The sequence below is a fragment of the Cebus imitator genome, unplaced genomic scaffold (assembly GCF_001604975.1).
Source record: "Cebus imitator isolate Cc_AM_T3 unplaced genomic scaffold, Cebus_imitator-1.0 Scaffold250, whole genome shotgun sequence".
In the NCBI taxonomy this organism is placed as follows: Eukaryota; Metazoa; Chordata; class Mammalia; order Primates; family Cebidae; genus Cebus; species Cebus imitator.
This window is the reverse complement of record NW_016107565.1, coordinates 1,484,549-1,506,741: the sequence shown is the minus strand read 5'-3', so window position 1 is coordinate 1,506,741 and position 22,193 is coordinate 1,484,549. Positions and strand designations below refer to the sequence as shown.

Genomic DNA, 22,193 nt, shown 5'->3' with positions numbered 1-22,193 from the left:
TTAATGTAATCTGAAAGAATATCAGTTTTTATTTGGATGATCTAAGAAGTTGTAGCAGCCTGGCTGATACTGCCAGCTATCTGTCTTTTGTCTCTGTGCTCTGCTATTGAATCTCCAAGTCAGGCTCTAGGAAATTAAAATACATATTATTATTGGGTCTGAGAAAGACTTAGAGGAATGTCCCACTTTTAGAATAAAAATAGTTAGAAAATCTGCTATATAATTAAACTAGTTTAATCTTAAACTTTTTTGTTCTGTTCAAGTGTTTTATTATTTGTGTCATCTTGAATTTACAATACATTTTGAACAAACTATATTTTCTCTACTGAAAATTTTATTTATTTACATATTCTCTCTTACTACACTGTAAGACTTGGGAAAAGATTCCATATCTTGTTCATCATTGTGCTGCTTATAGAATTTGGCATATGCAACTGTATTATGTTTTAGAGGGAGAATCTTATTTTTATTAACTTATACCTAACTCATAAATTTCATAGTGATTTATTTTTGAAAGTCCCATGGAAATAGGAAAAGAGTTTTAGTTCTTCAGTGAGAAGTGAACAAGCACAAACATTCAGTTATTCATATTTATTGACCCCATTTTGTAACTCCCCAAATAAAATTACAAAATCAAATTCATTAGTCATTAACTGTATCTCAGACACTGTTCTAAACAGTGGGAAATAGGCAACAAAACAAGACAGAAAAGTTCTCTGTTCCTATGAACTTACTTTCCAGTGAAATAAAAACTAAAAAAAAAAAAAAGTTTTACATCACATTTTCTCTATTTTTTAAGTTGAATTATAAAAACACTAAATGAACCAATCAAACATAAAATGACCCAAGCCATCAGGCAGTAGACAGACAGTTCTAGATCTCTGCTATAAAAAATAAGGCAGAGACAAAGAAGCAAACTTATTAGAGACCCTTTTATAAAGCATGAAATAATGGCATAGGCTGAACAGTTCAGATTTAGCTGTATCTCCCATTATACTTTTTCTATTCACACATATATTGTTGTTCGTGTACCATTGCAAGATTCTAAATCAACAAACATCAATTAATTTACATTTACTAAAATGCGCTCAGAAGATCAGGGAAAAATCTGTTAAGAAATGTTTGCAAAGAAAGAGACTGAAATAATGTTTCATTTTTGTTTCAAAATTTTCAAGTTTGTTTACTACTAAATTAACCTAAAAAGTTTCACTTAAATTAAAACTTCTCATTCTAATTAGTTGGAATTTGACCACATTATCTCATGAAGAAGATATTTATGTAAAGAGGAAATTATAAAACACCAAAATCTTACTGTAGAACTTCTTGCTTTATTGTGATGCTTACATTTGGCTTAAAGATGTTGCTTATTAGAATTACCAGAAGGGCTAACTTATGCCAATTGTTTTTATATAGAATCTTAAAGTATTAAATGGCTTATGCCAAAATTCTAGATAACACTAAAATCCAAGATGCAAAATTTGAAAATGTTCTGGGACCTGCTGTTTTAAACTTCCATTTTTAGACAAGAATACAGGTTAGCTAGCAAGTCCTATTCTGGAAAAAGGAAAAGCTGAATACTAAATCTTACTGAAATTAACCAGGTTGTGTGAAATTTTTGTATAAATAATGATACTGTGTATTATTTTTGGTAGAAAAGATAGCTTGAGGAGAAGATATAAATTGGAGCTCCTCTGAGGAAGAAAATAACCTTTTAAAAAAGTCTGAAAAATTGCTAAGGCTGCAGAAAGCCTGACCTCTGAAACTGATAAGAAAGAACTTCATGATTGGAAATACCATGCCAAAGATTAAACCCTGAACTTCTTAGAAACTCCATAATTCTATGTCTCAGACTCCAGAGCATAAAGCATTTTACTTGCTTGCATGTAGAAACAATCAGTCTTATAGCAAGTACCAAACAGAAGGATGTCATCTTTATGAGTGTTAATAGAATTCATTCCAACAAAATTGACAGCGTGAAAATTACTTTGACATTGCCAGCGGGAAAGTAGCAGCATTCAATATGAAGGTATATAAGAAAGACATTAATGTGAGTGGGCTTTTGAGAAAGAAAGATGACACAAATAAAATTGAATTTGAGAAAAAAATTAAGAAGATTGTAAAATAGTTATCAATAGTTCATGCCCATGTAACTGTCTTAGAAAACGCTACATTCAGAACAAACTATTAATGTTAGAATTATGTAAAGACTAACAGAAACCTTAGATTATGAATCTCTGATTTATATTTTGAATGCTTTGGTTAGGTGGGTAAAAATAGAGATGCATATCTAAATGCGATTTAAAGTTGAGTATTTAAAAGATAATTTTCTTTACTCACTAAGAGGTTGGGACTTACGTCAGATAATGTCTCTGCTTTTCTCATTGGCTTTCATAGATTTTCAAAATCAACCACAGCTTTGAAATATATTAAGAAATCTTTGATAAATAATTCAAATAGATGCATACCTGTGTTTCCAACTACTCAGCAGGCTGAAATGGGAGGATTGCTTGAGCCCAGAATTTTGAGACCAGACTGGGCAACATTAGTGAGACCTTGTCTCAGAAGAAGGATAATAAAGTAAATAATAGAATAAAAATAATTTTAGAGGAACTTATTTTAAATATCTACATATATTAAAATATATGTAATAAATTTTCTTAAATCTTTTGTGATAAAGGATATATATGTATAACATAGACATGTATGTATGCATGCATCTCTATACAATTTCTAACAATAAAAAGGACCAATATTCTTATAAAAAAACAAGGAAAATTGAAACAAACAAAATTACTCTCCTACCCTCTCCAAAATGACATGTAACTCAAGAGGAAAAAAAAAATCACAACATTTTGCTATCATTCTGGTCTTTTTTGTATATGTACATACACATAAGCATAACTAATTTTATTTCACTTCATTTCTTGCACTCCACAGATACTACTTTAAAAAAAAAAAATTGGAGGTTTTTGGTAACCCTGTGCCAAGCAAGTCCTAATAGGCTTTTGTCCAACACCATATGCTCATTTTGTGTTTCTGTATTATGGTTTGGTAATTCACAATATTTCAGATTTTTTCAGTATGATTTTATGTGTTATTGTGATCTGTGATCAGTGATCTTTGATGTTACTATTGTAATTGTTTCTAGGTGCCACAAACAAATGCCCATGTAGGACAGTGAACTTAACAAATAAATGTGTGTGTCTTGAATGCTCCCTTGACTAACCAATCCTCCATCTCTCTCTCTTTCCTTGACCCTACCTATTCTCTGATAAACAGTATTAAGATTAGACCAATGGCCTCTGAGCATTCAATTGAAAGGAAGAGTTGCACATCTGTCACTCTCAAACAAAAGCTAGAAATGATTAAGCTTAGTGAGGAAGGCTGGTCGAAAGCCCAGATAGGCTGATAACACCAAATAGTTACCCAAGATATGAATACAAAGGTAAAATTCTTGATGGAAATTGAAAATTCTACTCTGGTGAACACAGGAGTGATAAGAAAGCAAAACAGCCTTATTGTAGATAGGAAGCAAGTCAGTGGTCTGGCTAGAAGATCAAACCAGCCACAACATTCCCTTAAGCCAAAGCCTAATCCAAAGCAAGGCCCTAACTCTTTAATTCTATGAAGATTTAGAAAGGTGAAAAAGCTGCAGAAGAAAACTTTTAAGCTAGCATAGGTTGATTTATAAGGTTTAAGGAAAGAAGCTATCTCTGTTAACATTAAAGTGCATGGTGAAGCAGTAGGTACTGAAGGAGAAGCTGCAGTCAGTTATCCAGAAGATCTAGCTAAGATCATCAATGAAAGTAACTACAATAAAAAACAGTTTTCACTGTAGATGAAACAGCATTCTATTGTTATAGTCCCATCTAGAACTTTCATTGCTACAGAGGAGAAATCAGTGCCTGGCTTCAAAGCTTCAAAGGACAGACTGATTCTCTTATAGGGGCTAATGCAGCTGGTGACTTTAAAATAAACCCAGTGTTCATTACCATTCTGAAAATCTTAAGCCCATTAAGAATTATGCTATATCTACTCTTCTTGTGCTCTATAAATGGAACAATTAAGCTTGAATAACAGCATGTCTGTTTACACCATGGTTTACTGAATATTTTAAGCCCACCATTGAGACCTATTGCTCAGGAAAACAGATTATTGTCAAACTATTACTGCTCATTGAAAATGTACCTGGTCACCCAAAAGCTCTAATGGAGATATGCAAAGAGATTAATGTTTTTTTATGCCAGTAACACAACATCTATTCTGCAGCCCATGGATCAGGGAGTAATTTTGACTTTTAAAGTGCCATTCTTTAAGAAATTAATTTTACAATACTATAGCTGACAAAGATAGTGATTTACCTGATGGATCCAGGCAAAGTAAATTTAAAACCTTCTGGAAAGAATTTACCATTCTAGGTGCCACTAAGAACACTGTGATTCATGAGAGGCAGTAAAAATATCAGTATTATCAGGAGCTTGGCAGAAGTTGATTCCCACCCTCATGGGTGCCTGTGAAGTGATGTTTAAGACTTCAGTGGAAGAAGAAACTGCAGCTGTGGTAGAAACAGCAGGAGAACTAGAATACAAGTGGAATCTGAATATGGGACTGGACTGCTACAATCCTGTGATAAAACTTGAACAAAAGAGGAGTTGTTTGTTATGGACGAGAAAAGAAAACGATTTAATTGCAGTGGAATCTATGTCTGGTAAAGATGCTGTGAGCATTGTTGAAATGACAGCAAAGAACTTCAAATACATAACTTAGTTCATAAAAGCAGAGGCAAAATTTGGGAGGATTCTCTCCAAGAAGTTCTACAGTGGGTAAAATGCAATCAAACAGCGTCACATGCTACAGGGAAATCTTTCATGAAAGGAAGAGTCCATTAATATGGCAGACTTCTTTATTATCTTATTTTAAGAAAATGCCACAGCTACCCCAGGCTTCAACAACCACTGTCCTGATCAGTTAGTAGCGATCAGCATCCAGACAAGACCCCCACTAGCAAAAGAATTATGACTCACTGAAGACTCAGATGACCAGTAGCATTTTTTAGCAATAAAGTATTTTTAATTAAGTTATGTACATTTTTAGACACTTAACAGACTACAATATAGTGTAAACATATATGTTTACACTATATACACTTGGAAACCAAAAGAGTTCTGTGACTCACTTTATTGTGGGGATGTGGAACTGAACCTGCAATACCTCCAAGGTATGCTTATATTCACATTTGCTGTTGTACTTTTTTTTTGGTTTATATACACTTGGAAACCAAAAGAGTTCTGTGACTCACTTTATTGTGGGGATGTGGAACTGAACCTGCAATACCTCCAAGGTATGCTTATATTCACATTTGCTGTTGTACTTTTTTTTTCATACTCACATATTATTTTAGAGCCCAAAGGCAAAGTACATTGCTGTTTTTATTAAAAAACATAGCTACAAATTAGATTGTGCATTCATTCATACAATCATCTTCACTATTTACATGATCAATATAAAGAGCCACTAGCGATTCAACAAACATTATGAAATATATAGTATGCACTGAATTCTAGGTATAAAGTAAAATGTAGACAGAGTGTCTAGCTGATATATTAGTGATGAATTCTGACACCTGAATGGAATATTTAAATAAAATACAGTAAGATAAATATCTGAGATAGGCAGAGGTTACTATGGATACCAGAGGGGTGATATTTCATATTAGTGATGAATACTGATACCTGAATATAATATTTACATAAAATACAATAAGAGAAACAACATAGATAGGCAGAGGTTACTATGGATACCAGAATGGTTTAGAGAGAGCTGAAGTAGTACCCATTCTGGGGTCTACAGGAAAATTTCCTGGAGGCAGTGATGAATCTTAAAACATAAGTTATAGTTATATACATGTAGAAAGGAAACAGACATTTCAGGAAAAAGAAATAAAATGAGCAAAGTCATGGAAGAACAAGGAAATATAAGCACTAGATAGCATTTGAGTATAATTTATGTATATATAGTGTGGTTGATGAAATTGGAAAGGCTGTAGGGCTCAGATCATCAAGGTTCTGTGGGATTTGGGACATTGTATTTTAGGCAATATGAAACACCTGCAGAATTTTATGTATAGACTTAGTACAATTAGATGTTTTCACTGGGAAAAAATTAGGGAATAATTATTTCACGTATCTATTGTAATAATTCAAGAAAGAGAGAAAGTTAGACCTAATGGTAGTAGACAAGAAAAGAAGGACAGATTGAAAATAGCTACACAGTGGAGTCTTGGCAGGGCTTCTTGATGGATTGAATATAAAAATGCGGTGAAAAAAAGTGAAGACTCCTGGGCCTGTAGCTTGAGACTACAAGTAGATGCTACTGGTCATCTAACAATTTAGGAACCTAAGAGAAGAAACAAATTAGCTTTGAGGTTGAGTATTTAGGCTATTCTATGTTTGATGTACCAACAGGCTACAGAGAGAAATAGCCAGTAAACATTCTCATGTATGGTTTATACTTCAGCCAAGAAAAAGGTGCTATCGGTGCATAAAAATTAGAAGATAAAAATCATAAATTTCATATAGTCAGCAAGGAGAGATGTAACAGTAGAAATTAAGAGAACTAGGTAAGGAACTCAGGAGATCACCAAAATTCTAAGAAGAAGTAAAGGAAGAGGTGCATGATAATAAAACTGAAGTCTGTATAAAGACACTAGAAGAAAATCCCAGAAACACTACTTTCTAAGACTCCAGAAACTAGAATGGTGAATTGAAGATAAAGATCAACAATTAAGAATGACTACAGATATGAAGAGAAAGATAAAAGCAGCAAAGTCTTTATTATTCTTATAAATGCAGAAGTCAAGTATAAGCTAAGAAATGTTTGTATTGGGAGCAAGGTGGCTAAAAGAGATGGCAGTGGTTGAAAAAAGAATGAGAGGTAGAAAGAACCACATAAAGACATCTAGGCATGGTGGCTCGCACCTGTAATCACAGCACTTTGGGAGGCTGAGGTGAGTCCGTGTCTTGAGCTCAGGAGTTCAAGACCAGCCTGGGCAGCATAGTGAAACTCTGTGTCTCCAAAAATACAAAGATATTAACCGGGTGTGGTAGTGCATGTCTGTAGTCACAGTTACTGGGGAGGCTGAAGTGGGAGGATCACCTGAGTCTGAGAGGTCAAAGCTGCAGTGAACTGTGATGGTGCCACTGCACTCCAGCCGGGGCCACAGACTGAGACCCTGTATCATAAAAAAAGTAACATTCCAGGAATGTCCTTTTCAAGTAACATTGGCTACAGATACAAATTAACTATAATTGATATACAATTGATATTATTAAAAAAAAAAAAAAAAAGAGACATCTAATCTAGACTCTCTAAGTAGTAGAAAGATTATTGTGTCTCCCTATGCATAATTTAAAATAAAAATAACTTTAAACCTTAAGATAACTTTTCTCATGATGAATACCTTGGCACTTTTCTTTGAGAAACAACATAAGAGACATTTTTCTGCTTTGGTTTTCTGCTTTGCCAGTCTTATTAGTCATCTTAATCTGTCTCAGGTACATATAGAACAGGGGTGCAGAAAGAGACAATGAGAGTAGACGTCCCCTTCAAAAGGCTTAGCTATGCCAAATTAAAAAAAAAAATCAGAACTTAGTAAGAAGAGACTGATTCAAATAGGATTATTACAAAGGGCTGGGCAGGGAAGGGACAATTGCAACAGAGAATACTAAGTCTATAATATCTACATCTATCTCAGGAGTTAGACAAAAAGGTTTTTTTTTTTTTTTTTTTTTTTCTTTTTTAAAGAGGGCTAAACAAAGCTAGAGAGAACCAGGTGTGAAGTCAGAGGAAAGGGCAGCCTGATAGAATAGTAGATCAGAGAATACTGTACTCTAAATCTAGCCTGTTCTCTGGAAATATCCTGTGCTATCTTAAATCTGAGAGTGGAACAAAGTTCAGGAGCCTAGAAGAAGGCGGGAAACATAATCAAAGTTTGTTTCACGAGCATTTTATTTAGATTAATCAGTGAACCAAGCTGTTCAGCTAGAAGCAAAGAATGGGAACTGGCAGAGTCTGTGTCTTGCCATAAACAAGAGAGTAAACAAAGACGGCTTATCTAAGTCATGATAAATGAGCCTTATCTAAATCATATGAAGTAGGGTGTTTCCTTACAGTAAGCCATTTTTCTGTTTAAAAAAAAAGTAAAAGTAAGTAGGCCCTAGGGTACTTCGTTTTATTTTTAAGATGAAAGAAACCTGAGCATGTTTGTGGTTGAAGTGGAGGAAGCCTGGAACAGTAAGGAAGATAAATAATTGAACAAGTGGTTTGGATAAGGGAGAGGGATTATGTGCCCAGGTTGAGGGTGGTATCTTGGTTAGAAGCGAGTCTATCCTGGGATTGTAAAGAGAAATATTCAGGAGGCATTAAGCTTGGATATGGAGGACTACAGAACATTGAAGCAGTTTATGTCTAATCATTTGATAATGTGCCACAAAAATATACAAGCAATAGGAAAGTAGTAGTGAATGTATTAAGTCAGAGCAACTAGATAGTCTCAATATAGTAGGAGCTGAGAGAATTTTCTGAGTGACTGACGCACTAAGACAAGAGTAGCAGAGGAGCATGGAGGAAGGCAGTAACAGACAACAGACAATGGCAAAATTATCAAACTATAGTGATGATATTGCACATCTCAATTCATGCAAAGAACAGAAATGCTGAAATGTTGCCAGAATCAAAATTCTTCTCCTTATAAAACCAGTTTTGTGTGGTCCAAAAAATTTCATTTCCATTATAACTGAATGCTCATATTTATCTCAGAAAACTACAATTTCAAAAACCAGGTGAGAGAAGAATGCTGATGTACTGATTATGTGTAGGAGACATCATGAGAATGTGAAAATCCTAATCTTAATGTCCCTCACGTGCGTGTGTGTATTTGTATTTCCCACTCTCCCACCCCACCACAGAAGACCTCCATATCTTTCTTCATTTTTTGTTCTGTGTAACATATAATTTCTTGAACATAAACTCTGTTTCACAAACTTCAACGGTAATCCCCTAAAGAATCTATTCTCTGAGTTTCACTGACAATTTTTTGAAGCTCTCCATCGAAGTGTTACGGAAACCTTTGCTTGAAACTGCAATAACTGTACTAAATACATAAAAGGTGACAGGAAAGACATGAAAATAAGCTGAATATCACATATCTTATTGTTCCTTTTATTATTAGAGGTTTTGTTTTGCTTTGTTTTGTTTCTAATTTTTAATCTTCTAATTTTTCTTGGTACCCAGAGGAAAATCATCTTTACCACTTTTTTTCAATAAAACAATAACAGAAAGAGAAAGAAGTATATATGCATTCTTTTTGGTCTCTTGAAGCCAGTAAGGCAGCTAAATTTTATGAATCCATGTATGTTTGCATGCATGTATTTAATAATATAATGGCTTTCTTGAAACATAATGCTGTATTCAAGCATCAGGTACTATGAAAGTCAGTTCTGCACACAGCTTGATAAATCCTTTTGGAGAAGTGATTTCAGAAATATTTATAGCCAATAAATTGTATTAATGTTGAAAGAGATTTTTTTTGTTGTTTAAATTAAAGCACCCTGTGGAGGCAATTTAACAGGATCTTCAGGCTTTATTCTCTCGCCAAACTTCCCTCATCCGTATCCACATAGCAGGGACTGTGACTGGACTATCACTGTCAATGCAGACTATGTTATCTCCTTGGCATTCATCAGGTGAGTTCTTACATATTTCCACATTAAAAATATATATACATTTGGCTATTTTGCTTTAGCATTTGCACTAGACAATATTTATTTCTATATGTAGCATTTTTATTATTTTTTACTAATCACAGAGATAATACTTGCTCTAGCTCTGCCACTGCCATTTGGGTAAGTTATTTATTTGAGTGAGCTTCCATTTTCTCACATGAAGGTAATAGCTGGTATCACAAAATCTGGCCTCTTTCCCTGAATATTTCATTAGAAGTGTTAGATAATAGCAATTAAAAGATTTTCTGAGTGGAAAAGTCCCCAATCTTTTTTGTCTAAAGTTGATGCAATAACTATGTTGACCCTAGTAACACAATTTCTTTTTCTGCCACCAGTGTGTTAAAGCTGCTTAGTATTTATGTAAAATGTTAAGCCTAAATATACAATATTTTTTAACATATTGAGGCCAGTTTTTTTCCTAAGCAAAGATGAACTCATGAAACTTTAGCAAAATTGTAAATAAATAAAAGTTTTATTTTTGTAATTTGTAATGGTACATTCCTAACTGGTAATACCAAAGCAAACACAATGATAATGTTAGTTTTAAGCCAGGACCCTGCTATAAGACAAGGGAAGTACTATTATTATTTCCATTTTCCGAGTTGAGGAAACATTAATACAGGCATTAGAAATATGAAAATGGATGATATAGGGCTTAGTTTACTTATAAAATTATTCTAATTAATAACTTGAGGGTAGAAGGATATATTACATGAAGTGCATGACCTAAATTTCATTTCTAGCTCTACCATTTATTATGTTGCCTTAGGGACATCACTGACTTTAAAGAGCCTTAATGTACTCATTGGTAAAATAAAAATCATAATCTCTTCCTTATACTGCAGGACTATTGGCAAGATGAATTAATATTTATTAAAGTACCTTGTAATACCTAAGGTAGTATTAGCATGCACTTTCAGTTTTTCAGGAAAAAAAAATGATAACAACTAAGGCTCTAAAATTTTCTTAAAAAGAATATTTTTGTTTCAATTTCATTTTCAAAGAAGTTACAATATTTCAAGTATTAATTTAGGCTCAAACTACAAATTATAAAGAAATAGACTGTGTTCCATTGTTAAATAAGCTTTCAGCCTTCCAGTCATAATAAATACTACTGTGTCATTTACAAAGCCCTTGTTTCTAGTGATTCTCCCAATGGAGATAGACAAGGAAGTTGTAGTTACCATCAAAAATTAATGTTGGAAGAGATGAAATTCAGAGGTTGTGTTTTATCTCAGAACAAGGGTAATAAGTAATGAAATATGGCTTAATCTTTGATTTCTGCTACATTATTATACTAACAGTTACCAATTCAGGCCTCAGATCCACTGAAAATTTTCAGAATAAGTTAATTGAACTACATTTTTGAAGCTACTGAATAGATTAAAACAAAATATAATAGTATGATGGTCTCCCAATTTTCTTGTGTTACAGGGGCCCATATGTATGAAAAGTCTGGGAACCTCTGCACTACCTCATTCTTTCTTAACCACTCTTTATGCACAAGTAAACTGAGTAGCTGGACTCTTTTTGTACATGCATATGTAAAGGATGAGAATTGTGGAGAGTTAACTTCTATAAATTCTGTAGGTTCAGAAATAATACCTTCCACCTAACAAATCTCGTTTAGATGTAGGCAAATATGATAAAACTTGACGAAATAGTTTTTCTGCTGATGGATGTTTAATAATGGCAGGTTGTACTGGTTTCATTTTATATCATGAACTTTTTGACTTTTCGTGCTGACCTAAATGAGTCTATCCTTTTATTCATGTTTCTCTATCACAGTATAAGTTAGGAAATAGAGAAATTGATTGCATGTCTCTTGTCTTCTAAATATATGGGTTCCATGATCATTGTGGTACAATTGTTATACATTTGAAGATTGTTAAGGTAAGTTTATTATGCAAATCTTGCAATATTAACACAATTGATTTGAATTATTTACATGCTAAAATATCCTTTTTCACACATTATCTAATTCTGACAGTGTATTGGTTTGATATCTCCTGCATTAAGGTTCTATAAGAAGAAAATATATTTACTTTCAGGAAAAAGAATGCCTAATACAATGTGCAATGCTTCTTTTGAGTAATTCAAATGTAAATGATATATTTCAACTTTTGATATCAACTTTTGTTCATACCTGATATGTAGAGTTGAGTTTTTTGAGCATTGAAAATGCTCATAAGTTTTGGAGTATTATTGATGAAAAAAATAGTTTGCATTTTCGTGATGCAAAATACATGAATGAAAAAGTTTTAAAAATATATATTATCCCCCACATAAATAACTTACACAAGAATATGTCAGTAACAAGAGCAGAAACAAGGCTTCTTCAACTTACATCCTCTAATTCCAAATCCTATATCTTTTCATCAGCTAAACTCTTTGTCTTACAATCACTTATATTTTCTATGCATACAATGTTAATTTAAAAATACGTAAAATACCAAGTTTTTTTTTGTCTTTTACCTCTGCTTGATATTCATATTAAATGCGTTGTTGCCAGATTTTTATATTAGCTTATTTTGACAGTGTCTTTTATTATTTTTAAATGCTGAATTAATGTTTGATTATAAAACTATAATGGTTAATAGCCTATTAATAATTATCCTACTTCCCTTTCTCTCTTTTTTTTTTTTTTTTTTTTTTTTTTAGTTTTAGCATAGAACCAAATTATGACTTCCTCTATATCTATGATGGACCAGACAGTAATAGCCCACTGATTGGAAGTTTTCAAGACAGCAAGCTACCAGAGAGAATAGAAAGCAGTTCAAATACCATGCATTTGGCTTTTCGGAGTGATGGATCTGTTAGTTACACTGGATTTCATCTAGAATACAAAGGTAAATATGAACATTCCATGTTAGTATCATGATTTAAATTATAGGGTTTCTGTTTTTTATTTTATTTTATATAGGAGAATAATTTGTTATGCCCCATTGTTAGTGGTTGGTTTTATGTGCATTTTTAAATGCAGACTATGTACAGTTCATCTCATTAAAGGGTTCACACTGTACACTTTTCTTATTAGTGAGAAGGAAATTAGCATTCCCCTAATTACTACCAAAGGAAATGTATCAGGCAAACAAATTAACAAGCAGTATATTGGAGGAGTTGGCTGGAGCCACACAATATTAAAAAACAAAAAGTACAAAAAATGCCTCATTTTTAGAAGCTGAAGTTTCAGTCAAATACCTTCATTTGGAGACCACTTTCAATCATAAAGGGAACAAAGTAGAGGATAATTGTATTTCAGAAAATATGCAAGCTGGGTACCATGGCTCATGTCTATAATCCTAGCACTTTAGGAGGCCAAGGCAGGAGGATTGCTAGAGCCCAGCAGTTTGAGACCAGCCTAAGAAACATAGCAAGAGCACATCTCTACAGTTTTTTTTTTTTTCATTAGTCAAGAGGGGTTGCATACATCTGTAGTACCAGCTATTCAAGAGGCTGACACAGGAGGATCACTTGATCCCAGGAGATGAAGGCTGCAGTGAGATATGATCATGCTACTGCAGGCCAGCCTGGGGTAGCAAGACCCTGTCTCTAAGAAAAAATCCACAGATATTTATATTTAAATATGTCAATATTCATAATAGCAGGACAAATGATAGTTATAACGTTTTAGAATATTTCTGCAATTGTTTAAATAAATTATGTTAGAATGCCTATGTATATTTATAAATGTATTTTTTCTAAAATGTTATCGTTTATGTTTATAGAAACCGATTTTGATTCAGGTTGTGTAAAGTTTTCAATTATTGAGACCATGAAGGTCATGCTGATAATTCACCTCAAGTTATCAACTGATTTCTGAAAATATATACTTTGATTTGTTACCACCATTTGTTTAATATTTTCAATAACTGAAAATTATATAGAATAATGAACTTCAAAGCATCTACCTGCCAACTTGACAAAAATTAACATTGTGCCATATTTGCTTCAGATCCCTTTATTCTTGTCTTAAGAAAAATCAAATATTACATATACAATGGAAACTCCTTTTGCATTTGCCGTATGAACAGGGATTAGTCTCTTCAAGGCTATCATAAGCGGTCATGGTAAATTTCACAACATGACATGGGTAAGGAAGACATTTTTAGGGAAATGAAACTCACGGGTCGGCAAGCAACAGATGCTTGGAGTCCTCCAGTGTCTCTGGAGGAGATACTTGTAACTGTTTGCCAGGGCAAGGATATCTGCTCAACATAAACATAGTATAGTTTTCATTCCAGTGGAAAGATTGATCCTTCCCTAAGTCTCTCATTTCACTAGGAAAAGCAAGAAAATGGTCTTGTCAGTAGGAAAATGCACAGGCTGTTTTGCACAGACAATGAGGTTTGGGATGCTGGCTGTTTACTGGGGTTTTCTGCAAATGCTACCTGCTCTGTATCAGAAGATGCTTGGGGGAAGCTTAGACCTTGGGATTGTGGGTTAGAAACACTTTTAGAGAGAGTGAGTTTGACCACAACACCACTCTAACCACCTGGTAGATAATTCCTTTACCATTTGTGGGGACCTGGCTAGCTGGCCACTAGGAAAACCATAATGAGCATTTAAGGTCATTTTCAGACCTTCCTGCTCTTTTCATTCTAGTATCCCCCAATCCTGAATTTGATACTTATCTTTTCCATGTATGCATGTTTGCACATATTTTTGTATTTCTTATTTTCACATAAATTTTATATTCTTATTATGTTTGTATCCTTCTGAAAACTGATTTGGCCCCTTCAATGTTTTTGAGATTTATCAAAGTTAGAAACATATAACTTTAGTTTATTAAGTTCTTTATATTACTGCAACATATGGCTACATCAAAGTTAATATATAAATTTTTCTGCTGATAGACATTTAGATAGTCCGAATTTATTGCTACCAGAAATGAATTATGATGAAATAGGTATTTTTTTACATGTCATCTTGAACTTATCTGTGAGATTCTTTTTAGGACATCTGAATACATGAGAGTGGGATTACTGGGTCAAAGCGTATGAACCTCTTCAATGTAATTCTATATTCTGAATTATTCTCTGAAGAGGCCATACCAATTTAAACTCTCAACAATCAGAGGGTGAGAGCTTCAGAAATTCCACAGTTTTTAAAAATTAGTGCTTTTGTTAAATTTGTAAGTTGCTAATCTTATTAAATGATACCTCATTGTTGTTTTTATTGCCTTTTCCCTTAGTGCTATTAAGTTGAGCATCTTTTTCCTATTTTGCGTACTGAGGTTTGCTTTTCTTTTCTTAAAATACAATCTTGCTCTGTCACCCAGATTAGAGTGCAGTGATGATCTTAGTTCACTGCAACCTCCGCCTCCCAAGTTCAAGCCATTCCCATGCCTCAGTGTCCTGAGTAGCTGGGATTATAGACATGCACCACCTTGCCTGGCTAATTTTTGTATTTTTAGCTGAGACAGGGTTTCACTATGTTTACCAGGCTGATCTTGAACTCCTGGCCTCAAGTAATCTGCCCACCTCAGCCTCCCAAAGTGCTGGGATTACAGGTAAGAGCCACTGCCCCCAGTCTGAGGTTTCCTTTTAAATATCTGAATATTCCTTTCATTGAACATTTTTGATTTCTAATTGGTTTCCTATTTCTTATTTGTAGGGAATCTTTGATGTATTATGACTATTAATCCTTTAACTGTTGTTTATGTTGTAGTAAATATCTTACCACCACCTTTGGCAAATATTTTACTTTATTTCTGCCTTATCTTGCTGCGTAAATGTTTTAAAAATCAGTATCACAATTTAATCCTTCCTTTTCTTAATGGTTTGTGCTTTTTATGTCTTGTTTTAAAAAATTCTTCCTTACTATGAGTACTCATAAAGACAGTTTCCTAAACTTGTATCTCAAGTTTTAAAGGTTTGCTTTTCACCTTTAAGTCTTTCATCCATTTGAAGTTTATGTTTGTGCAAGCTAAGAATCTAATTTTATTTTTTCCATATGGTTAATTGTCCTAGCACCATTCATGGGCAGGTATTGCTATTGCTGTCAAATATCAAGTTTCTATGTCTGTTTCTGAATCCTCTATTCTGTCCCACTGGCCTATATTTCTGTCTCCAGGCCAAGACATCTCAGTTGACATCTCATCCTTCTATTCTAGCGAAGTTGTTTAACTCAGTAGTTATAACTTTTTTGTAAAGTTTTTTTTTAATTTATTTTTTATTTTTTTATCTACATGGATAGTGACAGTTCTTTCATTCTAATCTGTACATAATTCAATTCTTTTTCTTGACTTAATGCTCTTGATAAAGATTTAAGTACCATGTCAAATAGAAGCAGTGATAGACATTATCTTTGTGTCATTGCAGATTTTAAAAAGAACACACTTTTTACTTTAAAGTACCATGGCTTTACAATATGAGTCAAGATATCAATCAGGTAGATAGAGTACACCACCTTATTTTTTTTCAAAATCATTTTGGTGTCTGTTAAACTTTATAACTTCTATTTAGATTTTAGAATTAAGCTTGTTTTATCCATTGAATTTAATAGGGATTGCACTGAACTTATAAACTCTTGTTAATATATTGAAGTATATATAATTTTAAATCTTTCCATTTATCAGTACGGCATATCTCTCAATTTACTCATATTTTCTTCAATTCCTTTCAGTAATGATTTTTAATTTTTTATAAAAGTTTTCTCATCTTAATCTTAAATGTCTTATATTTCCATTGTTAAGTGATACCTTATTAGAGTTTTTGGTTGTTTTTAATAACAGGGCCACAATAAATTTTTATAATGTTCTAGTATCTAGCAAAGTTGCTTAACTCACTAGTTGTAACTTTTATGTAGTTTTTTTTTTTGTTTGTTTTTTGGAGTTTCTATGCAGATACTGACAGTTCTTTCATTCTAATTTGTACATACTTCAAATCTTTTTCTTGAGTTAATGCTTTTAATAAAGATTTAAGGACCACATCAATAGAAGCAGTGATCAACATTATCTTTGTGTCATTGCTGATTTTAAAAAGAATATATTTTTTACTTTAAGATATAGCTGGCAATATTAAGGGCTAATATGTTTTAGTTTTTATTTATTGAGATACATTTCAAAGTAATTTGTACATAAAAACTATTTACCTCTACAAACGAAGAATTCTACAAATTATATAACATGGCAATGTTATGTTGTTATGTAATTTGCCAAAGCAATACAGCAGAGTTATAATTTAATTCAAAGTGGGTTCCAACGTCCACACAATTCCCCAATATAATATACTACCCTCAAGATATTATTTATCAATTATAAGAGATTCTCTTCTATTCTCGGTGTTCTCAAAAATTTTAATTAAAATATAGATTGAATGTTATCATCTGACTTTTTAATCAGCTATTGAAAATATCACATGATCTTCCTTTGTGAAACTCCTATTGTGAAAAATTATAGTTGTTTTATTTTTTAATTAAGCCATCAATATTTTAGGAATAAAACGAGTTTGGTTTTTTTGGTTTGTTTTTAATATATTCGGTTGATTTCAACACACTATTATTAATTGTTTTAACTATGGTATATATTGCCACTGAATTATTACTGTCTATTACAAAAATGTGTTATTGAAGTGCTGATGTTGTCTGAGGTGAATACCCAGGTTCACCATCTGATGCCAAGAAGATTAAGGACAGGGACACACAAGAGAAGTAAGTTTAGCGGCGGAGGTTTAACAGGCAAAAAAAAAAAAAAAAAAGAGAGAGAGAGAGAGAGAGAAAGGAGGACAGCTCTCTGCTGCAAGAGATGGGCCATCCTAAAGGGGAAAGTTGGCTTGCTGTTGACTGCATCAGATTTTATAAGCAGGTTTGAGGAGGTGGTGCCTGAGTTGCATAGGGCCTACAGATTGGTTTGACCATGTATGACCTTTAGTTACTAGGAAGGCTGGTTGCCCCATCCTAATCTTCTTATGCAAATAGGGTCTTTGCCTGTCAGGGGCCAAATTGTCTTTTTATTGTACTTGTGGTTTGGCAAGAGGGCAGATGGAGTCCCCATTTTGGACAAGCCTAGTCCCAGGTAGCCTTTTTCTATGGGCACAGCTGTGGGCATTTACCTATGCAGGCTTCTGGCTTGCTGGTCTACATCTGCAGCTCGATTTTACAGCCTTCTCTTTGTTAGAAAAGAAAATGATTTGGGTCTGGCTCGACAGCTCTTTCAGAGGCTGAGGCGGGTTGATCACTTGAGGTTAAGGGTTCGAGAATAGTCTGGCCAACATGGTGAAACCCCATCTCTACTAAAAAGACAAAAATTAGCCAAGCGTGATGGCAGGCACCTGTAATTTCAGCTACTAGGGAGGCTAAGGCAGGAGAATTGCTTGAACCCAGGGGCGGAAGTTGCAGTGTGCTGAGATCCTGCCACTGCCCTCCAGCCTGGACAACAGAGCAAGACTCAGCCTCAAAAAATTAAAACAATTTTAAAAAGGCCGGGCTCAGTGGCTCAAGCCTGTAATCCCAGCACTTTGGGAGGCCGAGGCGGGTGGATCACGAGGTCAAGAGATCGAGACCATCCTGGTCAACATGGTGAAACCCCGTCTCTACTAAAAATACAAAACATTAGCTGGGCATGGTGGTGCGTGCCTGTAATCCCAGCTACTCCGGAGGCTGAGGCAGGAGAATTGCCTGAACCCAGGAGGCGGAGGTTGCGGTGAGCCGAGATCGCGCCATTGCACTCCAGCCTGGGTAACATGAGTGAAACTCCGTCTCAAAAAAAAAAAAAAAAACCAATTTAAAAAATATAAATAAAATTATTTGGAGGCTACCTTTCATTAAAAGGAAAATCTTACCAAGGACTTCCTTATTATCCGCCTAAATAATTTCTTTTTAACTCCTGTATCATTATCATTGATTTAGTATCCTCTTATTGGGCTATAATTTTTCTTCCTTATGCTGTCCTTTTCTGGTTTTGATATCAAGATTACAATACCTGCCTAAATTTGGGAGCATTTTCAATTTTCTAGTGTCGAGAATAATTTGTGTAAGATAGGATCATCTCTTTCTTGAACGTTTTCTAGAACTTCACCATAACACTATGGACCCCAGTGATTTAAGGTGGTGAAATGTTAACGGTTGTAAACATATTTAGATTTGCTTTTTCATCTTAGATTTAAAAACCTCTTTTTCTAAAAACTAGTTTCTTTCATCCATGATTTCACATTTATTGACATGAAAATATTCATAATATTATCTTACTTTATTTGCTGCTGCATGTTTTTAATACTGTTTAATAGTTTATTAATATTGCTTTCATCTACATTATTTTTTCCTTCTATTTTCTCATCCTTTTTCTCCTTTCTTAAGATAAATACTGCTTATTAATTTGCATTTTTTCTCTTCTAGTATGAGCTTTTGAATCTACAAATTTTCCTTTAAGAACTTTTTTTTCTGCATTTTTTAATTTATTGTACTTTAGGTTCTGGGGTACATGTGCAGATCATGTGGGATTATTGCATAGGTACACACATAGCAATGTGATTTGCTGCCTCCATCCCCATGTCACCCACATCTGGCATTTCTCCTCATGTTATCCCTCCCCAACCTCCCCACCGTCTGCTGTCCCTCCCCTGCATCCCCAACAGACCCCGGTGCGTGATTCTCCCTTCCCCATGTTCATGTGTTTTCACTGTTCAACACCCGCCTATTAGTGAGAACATGCAGTGTTTGATATTCTGTTATTGTGTCAGTTTGCTGAGAATGATGTTTTCCTGATTCAGATTCATCCATGTCCCTACAAAGGACATGAACTCATCATTTTTTATGGCTGTATAGTATTCCATGGTGTATATGTGCCACATTTTCCCTGTCCAGTCTATCATCAAAGGGCATTTGGGTTGGTTCCAGGTCTTTGCTATTGTAAACAGTGCCACAATGAACATTTGCTTGCTTGTGTCTTTATAATAGAACGATTTATAATCCTTCGGGTATATACCCAGTAATGGGATTATTGGGTCAAATGGAATTTCTATTTCTAGGTCCTTGAGGAATTGTCACACTGTTTTCTACAATTGTTGAACTAATTTACCCTCCTACCCACAGGGTAAAAATGTTCCTATTTCTCCACATGCTCTCCAGCATCTGTCGTCTCCTGATTTTTTAATGATCGCCATTCTAACTGGCATGAGGTGTTATCTCAATATGGTTTTGGTTTGCATTTCTCTAATGATCAGTGATGTTGAACATTTTTTCATATGTTTGTTGGCCTCATATATATCTTCTTTTGAAAGTGTCTGTTCATATCCTTCTCCCACTTTTGAATGGATTTGTTTCTTTTTTTCTTGTAAATCTGTTTTAGTTCTTTGTATATTCTGGATATTACCCTTTGTCATATGGGTAGATTGCAACAATTTTTTCCCATTTTATTGGTTGCCACTTCACTCTAATGATTGTTTCTTTTGCTGTGAGGAAGCTCTGGAGCTTAATTGGGTCCCATTTGTCTATCTTGGCTTTTGTTGCCAATGCTTTTGGTGTTTTAGTCATGAAGTCCTTTCCTATGCCTATGTCCTGAATGGTTTTGCCTAGGTTTTCATCTAGGTTTTTTATGTTGTTAGTTCTTATGCTTAAGCCTTTAATCCATCTGGAGTTAATTTTAGTGTAAGGTGTCAGGAAGGGGTCCAGTTTCTGCTTTCTGCACATGTCTAGCCAGTTTCCCCAACACCATTTGTTAAACAGGGAATCCTTTTCCCATTGCTTGTTTTTCTCAGATATGTCAAAGATTAGATGGTTGTAGGTGTGTGGCATTACCTCCGAGGCCTCTCTTCTGTTCATTTGTCTATATCTCTGTTGTGGTATCAGTACCATGCTGTTTTGATTACTGTAGCCTTGAACATTTTAAGCTGCTATGCAAAAGATTTGATATGTAGAGATTTATCATGATTTTATTCTAAATTGGTTGTAAGTATTGCATTATGATTTTTACTTGCTGAAGTGTTGCTTAAAAGTATTTCAAATGATCAAAATGCAATTTTAATCTTAATTTTAATTTTTTCTTGTATATACATACATAAAAGATGATAATTGTAGAAAGTTAACTTCCATAAATTCTGTAGTTTTGGAAATAATAACTTTCACCCAACATATCTCTTGTTTAGATGCAGGCAAATATGGTAAAACTTGACAAAATAGTTTGGCTGCTGATGGATGTTTTATTCTGTAACTTTATTATAAATTTTTAATTTATACTTGCATTGATCAAACATGTATGATTCTGATTCTTTGGCATATCGTACATAGGATTTGTTTTGTGGTCCATTATATTTATTTCCTTGTGTACTAGGAGGGAAATTTGCATCATATAATGAGTGCAAGTTTTTATATACATCCAATAAACTCCCTAATTATGTTGTTAAATATTCATCTTCTCACCATTTTTTAACCTGCTTAAACTAGCAATTATTGAAATAGTTGGGTAAAATATACTATTCTTAATTTGCCATTTTTCTTAAATTTTTACCATTTTTATTTATATATTATGAAAGCTTGTTTTCTGGTGCATATAAATTGCAATTTTTCTGGTGTTTTTTTGATACCTCGGATTTAGTATATTTATACTTATTAGCCTTTTTCTTTTATTGTTTGCTTTATATTTCTTTTGCTTTTTCTGTATTCCTAATTTCAAAATCTTCCACCTGCTATCAAATAATGTCAATATCTGAACTTTCTTACTTATTTATTCACTTACGTATTTTTAAGTTTACTTAATATGTGGATCCCCCTCATTCCAGTAACCTCCTACACATATTCTAAAATACAAGTTTCTTAAGAGGAAATACCTTATCTGTTTATTCACCACTATATACTAAGTGCCAAGAATAGCGTCTACACATAGTAATGATTCAATAATTATTTGTTACTTGATTGGTTTTGAGCATCGTAAAGAGGTGTCTTCTGTTTTAAAATCAAGTCATAATTTGAATATTTGAATAATAACATTATTTAAATGTAAGAAACCTTAGAGATGTGTTCCCGTTCTTCATTTTAAGCATGAGAGCTTGACTTTGAAATACCTATTTATGGCCTGGCGAGGTGGCTTATGTCTGTAATTCCAGTACTTTTGGATGCCAAGGCAGGCGGACCACCTGAGGTCAGGAGTTTGAAACCATCCTGACCAACATGGAGAAACCCCATCTCTACTTAAAATACAAAATTATCTGTATTTGGCATGGTGGCATATGCCTGTAATCCCAGCTACTCAGGAGACTGAGGCAGGAGAATCACTTAAACCTAGGAGGTGGAAGTTGTGGTAAGCAGAGACTGTGCCATTGCACTCCAGCTTGGGCAACAAGAGTGAAACTCTATGAAAAAAGAAAGAAAGAAAAAAGGAAAGAAGGACGGAAGGAAAGAAGAAAGGAGGGAAGGAGGAAGGGAAGGAGAGAAAAAGGGAAGGGAAGGGAAGGGAAGGGAAGGGAAGGGAAGGGA

The 22,193-nt window shown here is 34.0% G+C and overlaps 1 protein-coding gene across 6 annotated transcripts in view; it reads left to right on the top strand.

The window, feature by feature from the left end:
* CSMD3 (CUB and Sushi multiple domains 3) overlaps positions 1–22,193 on the top strand; it is a 1,251,170-nt gene that overhangs the window by 948,583 nt on the left and 280,394 nt on the right. For all 6 annotated transcript variants that reach the window (XM_017498748.2, XM_017498749.2, XM_037727955.1 and 3 more), the window contains 2 exons: positions 9,605–9,743; positions 12,444–12,631. In XM_017498748.2, coding sequence (XP_017354237.1) covers positions 9,605–9,743; positions 12,444–12,631 — 327 coding nt within the window. The remainder of the gene's footprint in view (positions 1–9,604; positions 9,744–12,443; positions 12,632–22,193) is intronic.